The sequence below is a fragment of the Dermochelys coriacea genome, chromosome 11 (genome assembly GCF_009764565.3).
Source record: "Dermochelys coriacea isolate rDerCor1 chromosome 11, rDerCor1.pri.v4, whole genome shotgun sequence".
Taxonomy (NCBI): domain Eukaryota; kingdom Metazoa; phylum Chordata; order Testudines; family Dermochelyidae; genus Dermochelys; species Dermochelys coriacea.
In genome coordinates this window covers 54217445-54241303 of record NC_050078.2, presented here as the reverse complement: position 1 = coordinate 54241303, position 23859 = coordinate 54217445, and the positions used below count along the sequence as shown (strand labels likewise).

At 37.2% G+C, this 23859-nt stretch overlaps 1 protein-coding gene across 4 annotated transcripts in view; it reads right to left on the bottom strand.

Annotated features, from left to right (window-relative positions):
* MYO1B (myosin IB) overlaps window positions 1–23859 on the bottom strand; it is a 177425-nt gene that overhangs the window by 47463 nt on the left and 106103 nt on the right. For all 4 annotated transcript variants that reach the window (XM_038421890.2, XM_038421886.2, XM_038421888.2 and 1 more), the window contains exons 8-13: window positions 14983–15081; window positions 14485–14588; window positions 13646–13793; window positions 12743–12861; window positions 8046–8132; window positions 7659–7724 (exon numbers count right to left, since the gene is read on the bottom strand). In XM_038421890.2, coding sequence (XP_038277818.1) covers window positions 7659–7724; window positions 8046–8132; window positions 12743–12861; window positions 13646–13793; window positions 14485–14588; window positions 14983–15081 — 623 coding nt within the window. The remainder of the gene's footprint in view (window positions 1–7658; window positions 7725–8045; window positions 8133–12742; window positions 12862–13645; window positions 13794–14484; window positions 14589–14982; window positions 15082–23859) is intronic.

Here is a 23859-nt window from a genome sequence, read left to right as displayed (position 1 = left end):
GTCCTTTAGGGATTGAAGTTTCCCTGGGAAAAGCTTATATACTCTGGTTGTGGACACTGTAGAGAAGCTCTATACAGACAGACAGTTGTGTGTTTATAACACATCTATCAATACAACTGTTGATTTTTTAAAAACACTGGACTTTTTCTTTGAGAGTGAAAAACTACACTACCACAGTATTGCTAAAAGAACTTGACAAATTCCACAAAACATGTCCCACAAATTTTTACTTGGATGTCAAGATGAATTCCCTATGGTCCCACTTTTGTGTTCACTTTCATGAACATTCACGTAATCAAACTTTATGGAAAAAATGCTCATGGAAAGCAGATTTTAAACGCACATATTTCTGTAAAAATATATCTCTAGGCAAAGAACCCTAGAAGCATGACATTTAAATGTACATATTTCAGATATCTGTAGTCAAAAACTTCAAAAATATAATTCTCATTAATTAGTTACACCAAAATGTATAATTAAGGCAGTAACAACAACATATGCCCAAATCACACGGATTCCACAATTCCCACAGTAAGTTAACTGGGCCTGCCCCTGCTCCTAGTAATGTCAATGACAAAACACTCAATGATTTCAGGGGCGAAGGAAGATACTCAGGCCCACTGAACATATCTTGTTCTCATCTGCATTTTTTGGTACATGCAGGCTAAAACCAAGGAGTGAGTGGGAGGGGCAAGAATCAACTGTGTCTACAACAAACATAACGTGTGTGTGTGTTACACAAAGAAAACTCGGATATAATCACATCACAAACACAGGTTAGCAAATTAATCCTAGAATCATAGATTCTAGGACCTACTAAATAGTGTTGGTCCATTTGCACATCATGGAACTAATCACTGGTTTAGGGGAAAGCCCTTTAGCACACTCAGAGTTTCTGTGTATTCTATATTTTGCTCATCTTTAAAACTATGATGTAACCCATTTCTGAAAAGCATGCAATCAACATGTTTTACAGCAGTAATGAATATTATATAATGAGCTTCAATTATTTCTTAACCAAAAAAAAAGTTAAAATTCAGTAAATCAGTTATTTTATAAAACGTATTTTAAAAGGTCCACTCTGACATCTAGAAATCCAACCAAAAAACAAAGAACAAGCAACACTCTTTATGTAGGGCTTACCATGTTGTGTGTTCCACTTTCACAAAGCTAGCCAGCAGATGCACATGATAAACAACAGATTTAAGACTTAGTTCTACTCTTATATACTTGATTGAGCTTTGCTCTGTAGATTGCACAACTGGCTGAGTACACGTACACCCCCAGCACCAATCAATTTTTCAGTACCCTTTCTGTGTTGATGGGTATCAGAATAGACTTCTGCATGTATAAAAATGAAACATTTATATCTAGAACTGAGATTTACATATTTATAGTATATACACAAGTTGTGTTTTCAGGTGAATTGTTGATACAATGCTTCCATCTTTTAGCTAGCCAATTCGTAATAAATTTTAAAAAACTGCATCTCTATTGAGATCTCATAATCACAATACCACTGTGCTGGGCTCTTTAAAAATGGACACTACTAGCCTAGATGTTACTGGGACTCAAGCCTTCATGGAAGAGCATGGGGGGAGATGTAGTTCATAGGAGAGATTGTTGGAAGGCGTAGTATAAGAGGGCTCATGCGATTGCCAGGACTATATAGGAAAAAAGCCTTTGGAGTTCATTTAGAGAGCGCTCGGGTGGAGGAAGCCTATCTAGAGACCTGCAGGGCCATAAAAGGTGGTGAGGAAATAATTTCTTGCAGGCTTTGTCTGTGTCTGGACTCTCCCTAAGTAGCATGCTTCATCTTATATAGTCCTGGCAATCACATGACTCCTCTGGTATTATATCTCCCAGCTTGCTTTTCTTTGAAGGAGTATGCCCTAGTATCATCTGGGCTAGCAGCAATTACTCTTAAAGAGCCCAACACATTCCACTACAATCACCAAGAGGTAGGTATTACTGTTCCCATTTTACAGAGGGAGAAACTTAGACAAAGAGAAGTTATGAGACTTAGGCAAGGTGTCAGAAAGCTTACGATAGAGCTGAGAATAGATCTCGGATCTTCTGAAGCCCATTTCTCTGCTATAAACACAAAACCACCCTTGCTTAATATAATTCTTCACCCTCTTATTTGAGCATCTCTCAACAAAAACAACAACATTTATTGTAAACACAACTCTAATAAAGAAAGATGTGTTGCCAATCATGACATTATCTTCTTTTACATTTCTTATAGCATTATTTCAGCACTGATGTTATCTACCTTTAAAGCCAGGATGGTGGCTTATGTACTTATATTATTTACATTTATAGAAGTGAATCCAACTGAATTTTTTTATGTGATGATGAATGGGACCATTATCAAGGTGTCACACTGGTAAAAAATTGTTTGTGGGTAGCATAGTATCAGCTGCCATTTGTGGTGGAGACCAAAGAGTTCTCTGAAAGCATCCGATTAAGTGTTTGTACTCTGCCTCAGACTCTCTTACTTGTACGAAAAACTGCTGAATGCGAAATGCCTTCTAGTAAAGTATAAAGGAGCATGTTTCTCACGTGATTTCAGGTAATACTGTGTTGCCATGCGGTCTGCTTGGATATAATATTTCAAGGGAAAATTGCTAGGGAATTTACACATCTCTCTCAATGGTGCTCAATTTTCAGCTATCATCATATGATGTTTGAAGTGCATGCATATTCATTTGGGCCTGATGATGGGTCATTTACCATGTGGACAGGTTGCGGTTTCTGGAGTTGATTGTTTTGTCCAGATTTTAATTGTCCAGATTTTAATTCAACCACTATTATAGTGTCCAGATGACACATAATTTTAAAGAGACCTGTGCAAAGCCTGGTAAATTATACTAATTGAACTGGAGAAACGAAGAGAACAATATGATGTGATGGTAACATTTTATTCTGGTTTCAACACCACAGTCTAGTGTTTGGGGAAATACCTGTCTATTTCCTTCCATCTCCAGTCACAGTTATCAGATTAGCACCACATTTTCCATGCTTTACAATGGTCCTTAACCTGGAATTTGTGACTTGTCATGAAACAAAGTCTTTGCTCTGGTGTATATTTTCTATTGACTTCACGAGCTCGTTTCTTCTGTGAGCTAAGATTAAAGGGATCTGTACAGACATTTCTGTAAGGGGCAGAATCTAGAGATGATGGGTTGCAAGAGAGGACTATAGGAGTTTATTTCCAGAAAAATGGGCTATGGGAGGAGTCATTCAGAATTTTAAATGTTTTAGCTCCTTTTTCTGCCAGCATTGAGTATATAAAAATGGATAGACATTGCCTGAAGAATAATGAGAAGTTGCTACATTCTGTTTTGTTTTAGCAAGTCAGTTTTTGACACAGTGCCTCAATCAACTAAACAAAGCCCCAAGAAGCAGTCCAGCTAGCTTTATATTCAGATTTCTCGAAAGGAAGCTAGGGGAGCTGGAGAGAAAACCATTAGAAATTTTCACAAAAGTTACATTGCATTTTGAAAAGTTAAACCCAGTGATACTGAATAAGAGAAATTACTTTTTAACAGGAAAAATATGATCAGCCAGGGAAATTTTAGCAATGGAAGTGAACTATCAGATAAGGTATTCCAAAAGCACTGTAATTAGAATCTAAACAGGTAGCTTTTTACAAGCAAATTAATCTGATGCTCATGAGGGCCTGTGAGAGTAATTTAAACATTTGAGGTGAAACCGTGCCCTGCTGAAGTCAAGGGAAGTTTTGTCATAGACTTCAGTGGGGTCAGGATTTCATCCTTCATCAGTAAACACACAGAATATAGTGGTTTGTCAATGGTTGGGCAAAAGCTGAAAAGTAAGTACCATCCCTCCTGTATTTTCTAACACGTTTCTCTCCTCCTCCACCTTCCTGCCATTATTTCTCATATAGCTGATCTTATAAATGTAACAAAGCATATATTTATATTTTGTACATTAACTAAAGATAAACAGGAAAACACATGCAACAGAAAATACATCTTGTGGATTAATGCTGCACTTTTACAAGGCAGTCTAAAAAGGTATCCAAATCAACAAAAGGTGTATTAATGCTAACCCAAGTGGTAGTTAATTTGGTTTGAGATTAGTTTAAAAGAAGAAATTATACTTTTAATACACTGAATCAAGTTTCAAATTTACGTTACAGGTTTGCAGGTGGAATGGCACCCCAAATGCACTTTTATCACGAAAATCCATCATGTACATTACTGTAGTTCTAACCTTCAAGACAGTGCATGTTAATTTAAGAGATAACAAAACATGTACTAATTGGTTCCTAAGGGGAATTTATAATCACTTCCTAGAAATACTAAGAATAATAATTAGCTCTGTAAATTCACTGCCATTATCTATATGTCAGCTAAAATTCTACATGTATAATAACCTTTTGTAAAAATATCCATCCAGAAGAAGAACTCTGTAGACCATTAAGCGTAGAAAATAGAAAAGATGTTGCGGAATCATATATCTCACTGTCATCCGATGGATTGTACTGCATAATATAGCCATAGGTTTCATTCAATTACAGCAGATTAAGTTTACCTATTTGATATATATCTAGTTTTAACCTATATGGTATTTTTGTTTGATGGTGGCTAGATTTTTTTATGCAACTAGGTTCTTAAAGCATTCCTTAATTGTCTTTGACTGCACATGTGCAGTCACCATCATTTATAAGAAAGGGTCCATAAATACAGGTTTTGCCATGTATCCTTCGTTATTTAATTGAACTTGACTTCTATGCAGATTCATTACCCGATCATAAAAACATTCCACAATACCTGCACAATGTTGACTAAAACCTGTGTTTAACCAATATTAAATAATTTCAGTGTTAGGATTTTGTTCCAATAAGAGCCAGGTGGGAAATGGATTGGTCTTTTTGAAGGAAAATACACAATTTTGAAACAGAAAACAGAACAAAATTTTTTGAAATGTCTCAGAAAATGAAATTCAGGACAAAAATTAGTACCAGGTCAATTGAAACATTTTGTTTGGACAAAACTGAAATGTTTTGTTCAGATTTTGACTAAATCAAAAGTTATTTTGAAAAAGGAAAAAAATCAAAACATTTCATTCCAAAAAGCTCAAACACACCTTCACCCTACCAAAAAAAAAAAAAAAAAGTCATCAAAGTTGACTCATTTCCACAACATTTTATTGTCAACTAATCAGCATTTTTCAATGGCAAAATATTCTATCAGAAAATCTTCTGACCATCTCCAGTTCTGATATCAAGCCACCCTTGTTTCCTGAAAGGTTTCTGAAGTTAAATTTGATACTATTAATATTTGATCATAGTAGCCCCAAGAGGCCCCAGGCCTGGATCAGAACCCCGTTGTGCTAGGCATTGTACAAATGCATAACAAAGAGATACTTGTTGTCCCTTCAGCATTTCCTCAGCACATCTCCTCAGAAACACAGGCTACAACTGGCACATCACACCTGTTTTCTGCTCTCTCTGCTGGCTTTTAAAAGAATTTCAAATCAAGCTCAAGGTCTCGGTCCTTATCTTCCAAGTGCCCAAAGGCCCAAAGTGCCCAAAGGCCTGGGCCCAGGATACCTAAAAGGCCATCTAACACTCCTGGATGACAACTACAGTTGACAGCTTCGCTCCTCTGTCACAATGGCTCTCTCAACAATAAGAGAAAAGCTTATCTGTGGAGGAGACAGAACTTTCATGACCTCAGGATGAATTCTTCCAGGAAGTAAGGAGCATCACAAACCTCAACTCTTTTTGCTTCAAGAGCAATGCACGTTCTTTAACCTTGCCTTCTTTAATACAAACACATAGCAACACATAACTATTTATTTAATAAATAAATAAAAACACTGCCAAAACAATACACTCTACTGCACACACTTCTTCCTTTAGGGAGAAGATGAAAGAACAATATGTGACAGATGTGTATTCACACTGCTTAACACATTACCAGAAGTCACTCGGATACTATGGTAATGAGTGCAGTACAAAATAGAACAGAATAGTCCTAGATAGCTTACAATTTAAAATTTAGAATTTACACAATCTAAGCCATATAATTGGACCGGACCCAACATTCCTCATTGTTAATGGAAAGGTTCCCATTGACTTCAATGAGCATTGGATCATGCCCTTAATATACACTTGTATATCTTGTGGTTCCACCATGACACTTACATGATGCAAATGACCCTTGATTGCCCTGTGTACCCGGGTGAATTTCACCTCGTGAGTTTAATCCTGCGAGGTACAGAGTACTTTTTCTCCCATCTGCTTAAATAGAAGTTGAGGTTGCTCAGCATTTGGTAGGATTGGACACTAAATGAACAAACTTGCTCCCTTTTTCAAATTTACTATTTTAAGCATTTTATAAACTATAATATAGTTCAATATACATCTGAGAGGAAAAAAGCATGTAGTCTTCCATTTTGCTGCTATGAAACTTTGTCCTTACGTCTAACTATTTGTTTTTATGGCTTTATTTTTCTAATGTCAAACTTCTTTGAAAAAACAAAACAAAAAAACTTGTTTCCTTGCATTCAATTTAACAATCCATAGCCAGCCCACAAACTCAGATTTATTCCAGTAACATTCTACTGTATAACTTTTTAAAGGAATATAACTACCACCATCTCCAAATAGTCCTACTACTAAGAGTTACTTCCAGATTGGTCCCATACAGTACATTTTCCTAAGTTTCTTCATATGTTCAGAAAACTAAATATTATCTTCTTGAGTAAAAACGTGTATCAAATATTAGCTATATCTCTTCTCTTTACAAAACTGTTAGACTTCTCTGGTTCATTATATATCTGAAATGAAGCATATACTACCTTCCCCTTTCTAAGTAACATTTTAAAACCTCTTTGGGAAGAGATAAATCCAGATGGATTGTTCCCACCTTCTACTGAGAATAACTAGACTTACTGGTCTCCTAGAGAAATTGTAAGGAAGTGGGAAAGGAGGAAATAGACAAGATGTTTTTCCCCATAGTTTCTTAGCTGGAACATTAGAGTACAATATTTAACTATATATTCAAATGTCCTGAACTAAAGTTTGCCAGAATAAACAATTCAGTCATGATCTTTATACCTAACAGCATCAGGCTAACTCACTTGATATAAAACTGAGAATTTTTGATAGTACGCTTAAAAACACTTCAAAAAAATCTAAGTGTTTAAGTGTACTGAGTTGAAATGAAGTATAGTTTATTTTTAGTTCTAGCAGAAAAGATGTCTTCTTTTGTAAAGGAAAAGAACCTTGTCTGCAGATATCTATAAGAAGCCTCAAGGCCATACACAGAACATGTACTATAGACAAATTTTGTATGAGAGCATGGACATTACCACAATATTTCCTATGTTCAGAATGGTACCATAGTAAATATTTACTTTTCAGTGGTACCCGCTGTATCAATGCAACATATTCAATTTGGCTTTGATGAATTTGTGCTATAATTGCAAGGCATACTAAGATGACCACCTAACTTCTAACTAAGTTTACATTTATTGTGTGTACTTAGAAAGATGCACTAGACTTAATTTACAGAAGGTGATTACACATACATGAACAACTAGATTTAGCTTTAGTAATAGCTGTAAAGTTTGTTATAGATATACAAAATTCTATTTAAATTGTATTCTAAAGCACTTACCTCAAAAATTTCAAAGCCATAGATGTCCAGTACTCCCATGACCTTCTTTCTGACTTTTGTTTGTGCCTTTTAAGAGAAGATTGAGTTATTGTTAATGTATATTTAGCATTTGTGGTCAAGATACGTTAAATGTGCCTTATTGTTTAGGTTAAAAAGTTAGGTTTAGTTTTCCAAAAATGGTTAATATAAATATTTTCATAAGTTTAAAAACAAAAACAAGCACACAGATTTTATTTGGATACAAATATTCACCTCCAGCATTGGCAGCCCTGCAACCCTGCACTAGTGCATAAGAACAAAAAAGTAAAACAATCCAGTATAGTTTTACTGTCCCCACTCACTTCATCTATTTCTACTGATTTCTTTATGGGCATATAAGAAAATTACCTTAATGCTCTCATTGATTCTGGTAACAAGCCAGGAAAACAGTCTACTGTACAGATTCTTAGCCAGAGCATCACGGGCATAATATGCCTAGCCAAAAGAAAGAGAAAAAAACATTAGAAATACTGGGCTAATTCTGAACCATGTGCACTATTCCAGTGGTTTAAAAAGGATAGAAATGACTTCTAAGGAATATGTTCAGCATGAGAGGACTACCTGGTCAGAGTAAGGCTGCAGGAACAGCTCTACAGCATTCTCCCTCCCAACCTTTGGCATAGGGACTTGGTAAGGGCTGGAGATGGAGACCGTGTAGCCAGAGCACATTGCATTCTGCTAGTCTCAGCTGGCCAATAGCCCATTACAGTATGTCTTTACCACAATAAAAGACCCACACCACCACCACAGCTGGCCCTAGTCAAATGAGGTGGCTCGAGCTGCAGGGTTATAAAATTGCAGTGTAGACATTCAAACTCAGGCTGACGCCCAGGCTCTTAGACCCTATGAAGATGGAGGCTCTCAGAGCCCAGGCTGTCTACACTGCAATTTTTAGACCTGCAGCCTAAGCCCCATGAGGCCAATTCAGCTGACCCAGGCTCAGACTGGGTACCACAGGGATTTATTCACAGTAGATGTACCCTTAGAGTATGCCTACTCTGCAATGTAAGCCCAGGGTCAGCAGAACTGGAGCTAGCATACCCTGGGTTTGTTAGCCTAAGGTTTGAGTGTCTACACTAATCTGTAGGTTAGGAATTGTTGAACCCGAGTCCCAACCTGTGGTGCTAGTCTAACCACCCATATTACCAACTTCCGAGGGTCCTCCCAAAATGTGGCTGCTCTAGCCCTTTGTTCATGGAGCCTGTGGGAAAACTTCTTTGTCCTCTGACAATTTGAAAGTTGGCCTGTGAAATTGTGGGATACTTTCAGCAGACTCCCAGAGCACAAGTCCATTGGGGCTGCATCTACACTGCAAACCAATAGGGCTTGAAACCTGGGTCATAGAATCATAGAATCATAGAATATCAGGGTTGGAAGGGACCCCAGAAGGTCATCTAGTCCAACCCCCTGCTCAAAGCAGGACCAAGTCCCAGTTAAATCATCCTAGCCAGGGCTTTGTCAAGCCTGACCTTAAAAACCTCCAAGGAAGGAGATTCTACCGCCTCCCTAGGCAACGCATTCCAGTGTTTCACCACCCTCTTAGTGAAAAAGTTTTTCCTAATATCCAATCTAAACCTCCCCCATTGCAACTTGAGACCATTACTCCTCGTTCTGTCATCTGCTACCATTGAGAACAGTCTAGAGCCATCCTCTTTGAAACCCCCTTTCAGGTAGTTGAAAGCAGCTATCAAATCCCCCCTCATTCTTCTCTTCTGCAGACTAAACAATCCCAGCTCCCTCAGCCTCTCCTCGTAAGTCATGTGCTCTAGACCCCTAATCATTTTTGTTGCCCTTCGCTGTACTCTTTCCAATTTATCCACATCCTTCTTGTAGTGTGGGGCCCAAAACTGGACACAGTACTCCAGATGAGGCCTCACCAGTGTCGAATAGAGGGGAACGATCACGTCCCTCGATCTGCTCGCTATGCCCCTACTTATACATCCCAAAATGCCATTGGCCTTCTTGGCAACAAGGGCACACTGCTGACTCATATCCAGCTTCTCGTCCACTGTCACCCCTAGGTCCTTTTCCGCAGAACTGCTGCCGAGCCATTCGGTCCCTAGTCTGTAGCGGTGCATTGGATTCTTCCATCCTAAGTGCAGGACCCTGCACTTATCCTTATTGAACCTCATTAGATTTCTTTTGGCCCAATCTTCCAATTTGTCTAGGTCCTTCTGTATCCTATCCCTCCCCTCCAGCGTATCTACCACTCCTCCCAGTTTAGTATCATCCGCAAATTTGCTGAGAGTGCAATCCACACCATCCTCCAGATCATTTATGAAGATATTGAACAAAACGGGCCCCAGGACCGACCCCTTGGTCCTGGCTTGATGCAGACTCAGATGCTCCACCTGCATGGAGACCTGGGACCGGGGGCCGCTCGATTTGTGTGTAGATGGAAGGGTTAGGCTTGAGCCCGAGTTGAAACCCTGGGCTTACAGTACAGTGTAGACAAATCCAAAGAGGCAGCCAGAGTTGCCTTAGGGCTGTTTTCACTTATGCCCGCAGTTTGATAGGCCCAACAGAACCAAGAATTCAAGAGGAGCAAAGTTGGCTTAAAGACATCTTTCCCAACCTGCCCCCTCCCCTTACTCCACTGCAGGAACAGAGAACTGAAGCCAGTAGTTAATAGGATTGCTTCGAGTAGTCACATACTTAAGAGATGCCCGAAGGGACCAGAAAAACAGTGGGTGTAATAAAAGTTCACATTTCTGACTTTGATAAAATGACTCTACAATTTATATATCCCCAGCAGGTTCCTCTTTCTCTCTGAGGAACAGGCTCCTGGGAACCTTTATAAGAGGTGAAACTTTATGAATCTAGTTATTTGTGGACCAGGGGAATATAGCAGTCCTCACACTAAATGTATTCTGAAAAAGCAATAAGAAGAGTTGAGAGAAATAGGAAAACAGATAAGGGATGGCAGAGGGAGAGAGGAGGCAGTAAGGAAGGGAGAGAGAGAGATGGGCAAAAGCAGCAAAGGGAGAGGAGAGTAATGAAAAACAGGCCTCAATTTGTCTTAAAAACTCCAAAAGCATGGTTGCTTATTGAACATTTTGCAGTCTTCCTTCTTCTATCTGTTTCTGACAGGTTCCTACTTACGTACTCTTCTCAGATATTTTTTCAGGACCCCATAAGTTAAGTTTCTAGTGGAGGTTCAGGGCAGCAGAAATGCACATTATCAAGCAGACTTGATGATGTTGAATAAAATTAAACAGGAAACAGCAAGGGATGAAATCAGAATTTTTATCACTTAAGGGAATAAGACAGAAGATAAATTCTCAGGTCAAAATCGAAAAATACACGTATGCTCTATGTGGACAAATTGTCCAGCACATCAATTAGAAGCGTTTAGAGTTTATTATTTTTTTTTTTAAAAAAAAAGAAGGAGAGAGAGACATTTCAACCATCAGCCCCATGCAAAGCAGCAACAAAACACAAACAAGGAAGATGAAAATTGTATCAGCAGAAAAATACACCATAAGAGGTGAGATAGTCACTGTAACATGCTAGTTAGACTCCATCTGGAATATTGTGCTGTAAGAGGCACAGTGCCACTAGGGGTATACTAGCGCCTTCAGGAGGGTGAAGCATCAGGCAACAAGGACTTTACCAGTTCTGAAGAATTTAAGTTATGAAGACAAGTTAGGGAGTTCAGTTTATTCTACTAGAAAAAGAAAGGCTCCAAGCTTACTTCACAGAAGGTTTCAAAACTAGTAAAAGGATTCAGAAAGTGTTTTTTATCTTTTTTAAAAGCCACCCTCACTCCTTTCGATGTCCACCCACACAGACTGGTTTGGGCTTCTAAAACTAGTTAATCTAAAATAAGGAGTAAACAGAGAATGTAAGTAGAACTACTCCAGGACGAGAGAAATAAGCATATGGAATAAGCTATTGGGCAAGCAATTGAAACCATGTAAGTGATTTCAAGAGGCACCTAAATTTTCAGGGGAAGGACTGAAGGTTACGGTGAAAAAACAGGAAGCTTGGATTAAAATAAACTAAGAATGAGGAGTGGCAAATTCAACCAGACGGCCTTTCCTGTTCCTAAAATATCTTATATTCTTCACGTACAAACTTCCAAGCTGGCTCGCCACCGATATCATTAGCTGAAGCAAGAGAAGAAGGAAGGGAGAGGTGCTAAGAAATTAAGAAAAAAGGAACAATATGGAAAGTTGAATTTATTCATTTTAGCTGAAGAAATGTCAGAACAGCCCAGAGCACATAAATCCTGTGAAACCAAATGGGCTGTTCAAAATGAAAGATGGTCTGCCACAGCAGGATATTTTAAGTTTACCACATTTCTGCACAAGATGTAGGAAAAGCTTCCTACACCCTTTTCTTGTGGACATGACTCTCATAAAAGCAAAACGTTCATCAAATGTGTTTGAACATTCAAAATGTGTGTTGAAGTAAAGAAAATGAAAACAGTGATAAGTTTTACTAGTGAAATATTTTATTTGGAAATGCTTTGTGAGCAGTAACTTTATTTGGTTGCTATGCAGAAAGCACTTATTTAAAATAAGTCTTTCCCTTAAATAAAGAATGTTGCCTAAAGCATGTGACATAAAATAGTGTTCAGTTTTCTGGTTACGAGTAAAATTTTCAAAAGCAACTAAATGACTGAGAAACCTAAGTCAAGAATTAATGATCTAATGAAGTCACAGGAGCCAAGAGAACAAAAGCTAAAGAGGTGAGAGGGGAAAGTAACTTTTTGTCAGACTTTCTGAAGCCATTAATTTGTTTTAATAGCACCATTTAACTTCAATTTCTGAATAATGTTACGGAGAAAGTAAGAGATTCAGCAACTTTTAATTTCCAAGAGATAACAAAATACATCCTCTAAGACCCACAAGCAGCAATCCAGAAAATTACATTTGACATATCTGAAGTAAAATCAGAACAAAACAACCCCTTAAAATAACCGTTCAGGTTCTTCTGACACATAAAAAAATAAAAACCCACAATCCTTATTATCCTTATGGAAAAGAAAAATGTTTTACATATTTCACAGAAAAGAAAAATCAATAAGAATCTGCTTTTACCTGAGCCACATTTAGCGTTGTAGAGACTTTTTCTTGCTTGGCTTCAACCGTTCGGAAGCTAAAGGCTCTTTCCAACACTGACTGATCAATCCCTGTCAACTCACAAATTTCTTTGAGCTCTATGAAAGCAAAAAGCCAGAGTGTGACTACAATTAACACTTTCATATCACCGTATTTGTATTGGCTAACCTTACCCAACACTACGTCACACAAAAAGTTCATTATCTTCTTTAACTTCGAAGCAGTGGAAAGTTTGTTCAGAATAATTTTTTGTCAAGTTTTGGTTGAGTGTTACCACCACTCCATATAAAGTTGGCTGAAAACCTTAACAAAAAAAGATTCCATAAAAATCTTAAGTTTGAAAGCATTTTCCGTTTCATTATATTTCAGTAAGAGGCCATTTTTTCCCCTATCTTCTGTGGAATCTTTTTCCTGAAACAGAACTTTCAAACACACAAAACAATCATCAACTTTTCAAAATGTACCAATTACAAAAAAAGGTCCCATCAAGTGAATAAGCACCACTTAAGTTACACATTGGCAGTACAAAAGCCAAAAATATTAACTGAAAAAATACTGTGGCACAACCAACACGTTATATCCCTTTATAGTAAATAAATTTCTTCCATTTAATATTTCAGAAGAAAGCTTTCATAAAATGGAAAATCTAGAAAATGTTCATGAAAAAGACATTTTTGTAAAAAGCAAAATTTTGACTGAAACACTACATATGAGAGATTTGAATCAAATCTATTTACGGATGAGGTTCAGAATAAAAAAAGGAAGTAATGTACTTTAATTCAGCTACAATAGCAAGAGTAAATCTTGTGTCTTTACAAGAAACAGAATTTGCAATAAACTATTAAAATATTAGGTTTTTTCCTAAAACCAGTGTCATCTTACCGTTTTTATCTTTGATTTTACTTTCATCTAAACCATTTACTCGAGATTCAGGTTTGAATTCAATGTTTCCCAATTTTAGAACTGCTGCTACCACCTCCAAGATGGACTGTGTTTCATGATCCATAAAGCCAACAATCTGCATGGCATTCTGGAAAAGGGGAAAAATCATGAGAAAAAGATATACATTTTTAATCAAATAGATCATACTTGCAAAATCCACCACTTATATACATCAGCACAGAATATAAACATTTTCCAAACATATATGATATAACAAGAATATGAAAAAATTACTGGGCTTGGATAATTACACCACAGGATACGAAGTGAGGTTTGTGAGAATTGTGTAACTCAGTCGGCATAAATGTTTAATCTGTCTCTAGTGTCCATACCAGAGCACTGAAGTAATTCATGTTTTTATAAAGATTTTTTTTCCTAACTGCCTATAGACCAATTAGTCTAATTTCAGACTCATAACAAATTTGAAAAGCTAAGATAAATGAATAGATCAACAAAATGCTAATAATTTTGAAGCAATGGATTAACTTAAATTTAGCAACAGAATAGGAGAAAAATGTCACTGGAGTTCACACTTTTCTTTCTTAAGTGCATATATACAAAACCAAACTATTCTCTATCAACACTTTGGTTAACCAATGTTACATCTAAAACTCATTGCATACTATACGTCTGCAAGAAAAGTGCGTTTAACACTGATTAAGGCCCCAGTCCTGAAAATGGCTCAGCAGAGGTGGATCCCCTCTAGCACAGAGCCACTTGCAGAATTGAGGATTTAGAATTTTGAGTTGCGTGTCTTGGATTAAGCTGGACAATCTTACCCTAACTGTTCTGAAGTTCATTGCATCATCCACTCCATTTACTCGGGCAGAGTCCAAACTCAGGTAGTTATATCTGCTGAAATCCCGTTCGAGTTTAAGTTTGTCTAATGAATTGAATGAAAATAAGATCAGTCAGGTATCCTTGTTAATGGCTCTCTTTCACCCTTAGGGACAGAACATGAATAATTGCTATTAACAAATAGTTAATATTAAATTGACCTAGTGATCTTTAAATTACAAGCCCTTTAGGGCAAGGATGGTCTCTTTTCTGTGTTCATACAACATCCAGCAGAAATGGGGCCCCAATCCTGATCATGACCTTGATTACGACAATGTAAATATTTACTACTACTAACAGTAATAGTAAATAAATAATAATAAATAGTAAGTTAAAAACAATACCTTTCTTCACACAAAACAAAAATATTGGTTGAGAGTGTTTTATTAGGAAAACAAAAAGCAGTAATGTTTGATAAACACCAGAGGTGCAGTACTTACTAAGCAGGTCGTCTGATGCACCAGATAATATCTGATAGAAGATATGAAAGTTTCTTTCACCTCTTGGCTGTTTAACAACACGGGACTTCTCTAACAGATCTAAAGACAAAATCATAGGAGTTAATTTTTGCCACACCATTTTCTCTCTATTTTAACATGATTTTTTTAACTGTTTCCTTTTAACACGGATCAAATAATACTTATTGAATAATTTAATAAGCAGTGATATTTCTTAATTAAGTTATTGGCAAAGAATTTCGTTCATTATTTTCCCCCCTCAACCTACAATTAGCTAATGATTTGTATATATTGCAGCCTTACCAATTAGACATGATGGACCAGATTTTTAAAAGGTATTTAGGTGCCTAGTAGTATTTTCAAAAGCATCTAGATGCCTAATATCACCCATTGAAATCAATGAATTTTAGTTGCATAGGTGCTTTTGAAAATCCCACTAGGCATCTAAATACCTTTAAAAACCTGGCTCTATATTTCAGGCATAAACAGCACTGTGGGGAGTAACCCCATAGAGAAAATCCACAAAAATGCTAGAAGAGAAAATAAGGTTTGGGGAGGATTGTTATATGAAGAAAGAGCTTTAAAAGGAGCTAAGGTGTGTTGAGGGTGGAAGCAGCAAAGAGGAACAGAAAACTTTAGAGTGGAACTAAGAAGTGTAACTAGGAATAATGGGATGAAACAGAGTAAGTGGAAATTGGAGATGAATAGTCAGGACACCTTTTATGACAGTGAGGCCTATCAGATTATCCCCCACTGGACCTGATGAAAAATCCATCAAATGAGGTATTTAAAACTAGACTGGGAAAAAGTACTCTACGTTCTATAGGAGCATATGCTGCACTGGCAAATAGTTTGAGAAGGTTATTAGCTCTTTTCCACCAGTGACGTCTATGATTCTTGCAATGAGGACAAGAATCTTGCAAGACCATAGAGCTGGACTGGCTCAGAACAAAGAAGATTCTGGAGAGCTGTATCACACTTACTGCCGAAATGGCAATGCAAATTCAGCTCATGGTTGAATTGCACTGAGACGGTTTTGGTGGCTTTGGGCTCAGTGCAGCATGAGAATGAAGGGAAATGTGGAAAGGGACGTTCTAGGTGGTGAGGGCAACATTCAGTGTGGCACAGACTCAACACCATTGTCCCAGCCATGCTTTATGTACCCCAACTCTCCCAGGACACACCCTTTCTAGGTTCCATGCACCCTCTGGGGTGACGGTACAGGTGCCAGCACATCATGCCAAGTACAGTGCAGAGAATGTGTTAATGCTGTGTGTGCACCTGCTGAATAGTACATGCCACTCATCAGGTGTGCATGCCCTTTTGCACCATGTTAGTGCTTGAAAGATCAAGCCCTTTAAGAGTACACATCCCAACATGTTAAAAGGAACATGGTTGCTTGCATGCCTAGTCTAAGTCACCCAGTTGATTTACAAACAAAATCCAGACAAAGCTTTGTAATTATTTTTAATTCAGTGTTTAGAGTCACAATTTGAACAGGCCAAAACTTTTGTGCAGTTAAAAATTCCAGCTTCACTAAAGACAACGTGCTCAATTAACATGGAGCATTAGCTTCTTAATACATTAAGAGTTTCATTAGGCATCTGTGGGAGCTTGATAACCATTGTGTAAAACTAATCAAAACGAAGGTTGGGTGTACTTTCTTAATGTCCCTGCAGCAATAAGAAAGAATTACTTAAAGTCACACTCAATCCATGCTGCATGGGCGGAGGTTCCATAAGGCACCAAATACCTGGTAAGCAGCTACTTAAATTTTCTTGTCAAAAACCGTCAACGAAGCATCCTGCATCCTGTTCAATGATTTCTTTTAAAAAAAGTTAGAATAAGCTGTTTCTACACTTTCCATCCAGAAAAGGAAGATACAGAAGACAAAGGAAAGTTCTTCAGAAATCACCAAGGTGACCAGATGGCTGACATGGATAAGAGAATGGATGTAGACACTCTGGGCCAAATTCTGTCCTGTGTTATCCCATGTAATTCCAAAGCAGTTGCACTGAGACAGTTGGTAGCTGTGATGCTACGTTCTAGAGAGCTTTGGTGAACCAGTAATTTCAGGTAACACTTCACAGAAGTCAACTATTGGCATTTTTGAGTTGGCTAAAATGAATTTCTTGCTAAATATCCCCACAGACTGGTTAGTGTGTAGACACTGACTGTAGAATTCAGCTCCTCATCAATTTTCATTTTTACTTTGAAATGCAGCATGACGAGTTCACAGGCTACCCACTACCAAATTCAGCGCTCCCCTTAACTTCCTGACTGGTTTGAGGACACTTACCTTACTGGAAAGTGACTATGTCCCTTGGCACTTAAACATTTATATTCTTATTAATTTTTTGTCTCCAAGAACCATTTGCGGCACTAGTGTTGCACAGAAAGATATTCAGAAAACTGCTTGGCTCCACTGTAATTTTCTAAGCATACTGTGGTAGCAGTAAGCCATATCAGCGTACTCATTTATTTTGTGCTGAGCTGAGAAGAGAGGACTCCATCATTGTGTTTTGTGTATGTCCCTGCATGCTGCCAGACAGAGTGCTATGTGGACAGCATTAGAGTAGATGTGGCTAGAGAATCCAGTACTACATAAATCCTCCAAATCCAACCCTGGGAGGCTGCTCTAGTGCTACATAGATGACTCCAACCCTTAAACTGGAGTAACAGCTGCAAAGCAGCTACATCTTTCCCCATCTCAGCCTTTGGATGAGAATTCTTCTCTCTTTTGTCTCTGCAATTTTCCACTGCCCTGCTCAGTTAACAGGAGGATTATTTGGCCCTTGGTGTGGTCGTTGCATGAATGAAGACACAAGGACATTCAGAACCCATGGGAGCACAATAGAACTTATTAATATTTTAGTCAGTTACAAGCACTACTTTGTCTCCATGCTGCCTGTTGTAATTATCACAGTTTAACCCACTTGCAAATACAGCATAAATCAAAGATAATACTTTACTTAGTCTATTAATATGCAGCAGGACTTGGAGAAGGGATTAGATTAAAAAGACCATGCTAGCAAAATCAAGTCTAAAACACAGGGACATAAAAATTGAATTTATTATTCTAGTCCTCCCACTAAGACATTTTAACATCTCCTACTCCAACCCATATTAAGCCTCTCACAAATATATCAGGGACAAAGTAAATTACATTGTGCTCAAAATAACCAAGTGCCAAGGTGAAGAATGTAAAGCACCACACTGACCTGGACAGCAATTGGCAAAACCCACAGCAAGCATAGCATTTCAAAGGCTGAAGACCATAATAAGGAGAATTTCACTAATTTCGGATGTCTCAGTGGCACAGTTAGGATGATTTCAGTCTTTTTTTCAAGCAACATCTGCATTTTTATAATCTAATAACCCTATAATTTGTCTTCTCTGCTTCCAGATGTGGCCGTATTTCAGCATATTCAGCAACAAGTAGTTTTGCAAAACCTTTTAAAAAACTATCACTATCCACTGATGCAAAGTGCAGTAAAACTTCAGAGTTACAAACACCAGAATTACGAACTGACCAGTCAACCTCACACCTCATTTGGAACCAGAAGTATACAATCAGGCAGCAAGACAAAAAGGAGCAAATACTGTACAGAACAGTACTGTGTTAAACAAACTACTAAAAATAAAGTGAAAGTTTTTAAAAAGTTGACAAGGTAATGAAACTGTTTCTGTGATTGTTTCATTTAAATTAAGATGGTTAAAAGCAGCATTTTTCTTCTTCACAGTAAAGTTTCCAAGCTGTTTAAGTCAATATTCAGTTGTAAACTTTTGAAGGAACATTTTGTTCAGAGTTACAAACATTTCAAAGTTAAGAACACTACTGCATGACTTTAACAAAGACGAAGTGCAATCACTTTTATCTTATAAACATGTCTCCTTTGGCTTGATCTCATGCTACAAAATCAAATTACCTATATGGTTTAATACAACAGGAAACAGACTGTGTGTGTGTCAAGGTTATTAAGTTCAAGAAACTGAACCTGAGGGGTTCTGAACATCCACAATACCTAGCGATGACAGGCTCCAGGTTTTTTGGAATACAGCACACATACAGAAATGTGTCACTTATAATAATTTTAGATGAGCAAAGCTACAATCAATGACAGCACACCTCTTATTTATTTCTACATCTGGTTCAACCCATGTAGTTTATTTCTGGTAATCAGTATCATTTCTGGTTTCAGAGTAGCAGCCGTGTTAGTCTGTATTCGCAAAAAGAAAAGGAGTACTTGTGGCACCTTAGAGACTAACAAATTTATTAGAGCATAAGCTTTTGTGAGCTACATCTCACTTCATCGGATGTATCATTTCTGTATGAGTCAAAAATATCTATTGGAATAATATTTAAAAGTTTGTAAAAATTGTCAGAAGTTGGGTTTTAGTACAAACTATCTGAAGCACTGACTTCTGAATGACTAAAGACTACATTCACGGAAACTTGGAGAAAGGTAAAGGAAAACAATTACATTTTAAAACTAGACTGTGGAATATTTGGAATATAAATCAAAACAAACAATACTACAGAATACCATTTTGTAATCTGTCTAAACAATTTAAAAAAAGATCTCTCCATACATTTATAACCCAATTATCTAGTTCTGGCAAATCTGAGACTTAACATGCATCTCAGCAATATTTAAAAATCACTTATAAATATGATTTTTAAGCATACATAACTCTTCTATATACCACCCCCAGACCTTCGAATTTTTAAATTGTATTGTAGTGCACAAAAACAAATGTAACCATATTTAAGCCCTAATTCAGCACAGTTTTTGAGCACATACCTAAATTTGAACACATTAGTAGCCTCGGACTACTCATGAATTCCAAGTAAGGCATGTGCTTAAATATCTTGCAGAATCAGGTCCATTCTGCTTTTCTAAGTCGTATCTCCCCTAATGGAAAGCTATCCTGTCAAATTAATATTAAGCTTGAGCCAAGAGTTGTCACAAATTAATTAACTGAATAGCCACCTTGCTACTGACAGCCCAAGATTAAATTTGCATGCGCCAGGATAGAGTAGGACAGAGGTTCTCAGCCGAGGTCTGGGGCTCCCTGGGGAGCCATGGGCAAGTTTCAGGGGGTCTGTCAAGCAAGGTTGGCATTAAACTTGCTGGGGCCCAAGGCAGAAAGCCACAGCCCCCCTGCATGGGGCTGAAGCCTGGGGCCCCGAGCCCTGCCACCCAGGGCTGAAGCTGAAGCCTGAGCAACTTAGCTTCATGGGGCCCTGGGCAACTGCCCTACTTGCTACCCCTAATGCTGGCCCTGGCTTTTATATGAAGAAAAACAGTTGTTGTGGCACAAGCAGGCCTAGAGTTTTTATAGCATGGGGGGGGGGAAGGTTGAGAACCCCTGGAGTAGGGGACAATTTTAGGTTCAGTCTTATTTAAAATAGAATCATAAAAATGTATGGCTGGAAGGGACCTCGAGAAGTCATCAAGTCAGCCCCCTGAGCTGCAGCAGGACAAACTAAACCTAGACCATCCCTATAGGTGTTTGTCCAACCTATTCTTAAATACCTCCAATGGCAGGGATTTTACATCTTATTCCAGAAATTAACTACTCTTACAGTTAGAAAGTTTTTCCTAATATCTAATCTAAATCTCCCATTTTTAATTCTGCCCCACTAGTAGCTGCACACCCTTCCAAAAGTGGCTGTATTTTAGAAGCGCTGTTGAAAGTACATAGTTTGTGAAGCACTTTGGGACCTTTTGGGTTGAAAGGCATATTTGTTACTTCAATACAGCTTTAAAAGCTCAGCTATGGAGCTCTGGCAAAATAGGAGACACATGGCTTTTTCTAATTACATGCATGCCTTCAGAGACTTTAATGTAAACAGTTTCCTGAGCATATGTTAAATTAGTTGTGAGAGAGGAATCGATGTCTTAGATTTTTCTTCTGAGGTTTTGTTAAGCAAGGAAGTTAACCAAATTAGTTCTCAGATTTCCAAAGTGCAATGTTCACTGCATTGTCTGGATATTTAGTGGAGAAAAGCGTCAGAAAGGTATTATAGTCAGAAAATCAGGTATTTACCATAACAACGGAGCCACAATTTGCAATCCTGCTTAAAGCTGAGTTTATATTCTGCTATTCATTGTCCATGTGCAGGCCACAATGAGACTGGCAAAAGTGATCCAAATCATCTGTCATATTCTTAGAAAACTCTGTTTTTGGTTGACCTCCCTTTGACCCTCTGTTTTAGCAGCATTTTAACAAATCATCCCAAAGTACAGATTTAACAGTCAGCATAACCAAGAAATTTTGCACTAATCCCTGATTACTATGAATCCTGCAGACCAAATTTTCAAAGGAAACGCCACATAGGTACATATTTGAGGCAGGCACTGTCTTTTTGTTCTATTATTGTACAGTGCCTAGCACAATGGGATCCCAAGTCCACAGCTGGGGCTCCTAGGCACTACAGTAGTAGAAAAAATTAATAGCAATACCAAATTGCATCCATTTGTTGCAAAAAGTTCACTTCAGCATGTTCAGTGTAGGCAATTCTGCACAGAAGTGCCAGTTGTTTTATGCGTATAGATGCAGGTACAAACAATGTATGAACATTTTGTAAATTTTAGTGCTGTATATAGAAAATACTCACAGTGCACACACATACATTAGGCACATGTATATTTACCCTGTACACACAGTATCCATCAGTGCTTTTGTCTGGATGGAAAAGAATCCAAAGGTTAACACCCATTAAAACTGGTGTTAAGGATAAAACCTCTTTAGAAAGATCATTATTGTAAATACATATGGCTTACAAGTCAAATACTTATTGTTGTTTCTCGAGGCACAACATTCCAATATTCATCTAGTAAAAGACTATCTGATATCAGAACGTTATGGAGATAGTCAAAAGATCATTTGTATTTCCTAGTTGACTACGCCTTTAAAAAGTTACAGGTATTTAAACTGTTTAAATCAGCAGCTGACCAACCATTTGAGTAAAATGGACATTTATTATAAAATGAAATTTTTCAAATCACAGACAACTAGTAATGCTGTACAATACATTTGGCAAGCTATAATATATAAATGATTTTTTCTTGTTTCTGATCAACAGAAACTTTAAGGTTGATAGATGCAGAAATATTTGGTCCTTTCTATTTCTCTAAATGTACAACAAATTGACTTCAGTTTCAAGAAAGGAATGAGGATACATGGCAAAACACCACAAGAGAGGAATAAATGTCACTAGCCTAATACGTTCTAAATGATCCAGCAGAAGTTATTTTTAGTCCATTCCTTGGCTATGCAGGCCAAATCACAAGGCATGTTCCAACCACTAGGCAGCAGAAAATTTTTAGAAAAACTTGCAGCTTCTTGAGATGCCATATTTTCCCCCTCCTTGATTCCCTTCTCAGCCATGAGAGAACACAATAATGGCTCTTCAACAGGACCTTCCAATATTAACCCAATATTTGGAACTATGTTCCCTTTAAGAGAAATGAGCCCTCAACACATCAGACTTATTTGGAGTATCTGCAGTCAGTCACAACTAATACACATTTTCAAAAGGAGTTAAAGCCTGTTTACACTAGCTAGTAAGTGGTGTTTGTCATCTAAAAAAAAACCAATTTGCTAACAGAATTTCAAGCTTTTTTCCTAGTTTAGAAAAGTCTTAAAACTACGTATTTAATATCAAAAAGCGACTGCAGAAACAAACAAAAAAAAACCCAAAATCCATCTAACAATGGAGTTTGACAAACTTCAGATGTTTAAAACAAGAATTTTTTTTAAATGTCTAGTCATCAGAAATACTAGTAACAGTGCCTTGACCAACTGAAATTCCACAACAACCATCATAATATATAACCAGAGTTCTTTGCTCTTACTGTTGATTCTTCACTGAATACACAATTACATATACCTTTCAAAAGGCAAAAATCAAGTGTTTACACTAGCATAAGTTAGTTGCTTTGCTAATCTAAAAGTTGTTATTTTTACTCATAGGTTTCTTTCATATGGTTTCTGAAGGAGATGAAAATATAGATCTTATTCTTAATTAAAGTCATAAGCTGACATTTGGATTGTAAGTCCTTGTTGATTAAAATTCTTTTCTAAACCAAGCATTACATCTACTGTATCTAGGTTCATAGTTATTTACTCATTTATCATTAAATTAGGGTGAGGTTAGGATACTGTTTAGGGTCTGTTAGAAAAGACCACCATCATGTTAAGAAGTATGAACGCATTCAGCAGGTGATTCCCTCTACTACTATCTTTTTTAAATCAGTCAGATATATTTGTTACTTAATAACATTTCCCCCATTTATGGTCTTTCCTTACAATACATTTTTTTAGCATTATATGATTTTATATTTAGTGAGAGACCTTTATTTACTTATTATTATTATTGCATATATTTAACTCGATTTGAGGAACTTTGCCACAAATGCAGCAGTATTATCTGTACACCATAGTTTAGAATGTTTCTCGTTGGCTTACAGGATTTTTTTATCCTTTTTTTCTAACTTTTTAATACCTCCAGCCTTTAACTCCAAGCTGATTTTTTTTTTAAATGGACAACAAATCATATGAAGAATTTCTGTTACTCATCAGAAAAATTACTGCCAAAACTGTAGCTACCATCTCAGGATTGCTTGTAAGTTACTAAATACATTATAAATCTTAAAAATTCACACTTGAGTAAACTATTCTGGGAGAGGACACAATAAGGGCATGGATTTTAAAGCTGAGTATGCAATTACAAGTGCAAAATGTGTCCAATTTCCATGTACAATTATTGCACCATGAAAACTTAGTATAAATTAGTAATTTTAAAAATGACTATACCTATTCCTAAGAAACAACAGTAGTCTACCTTAT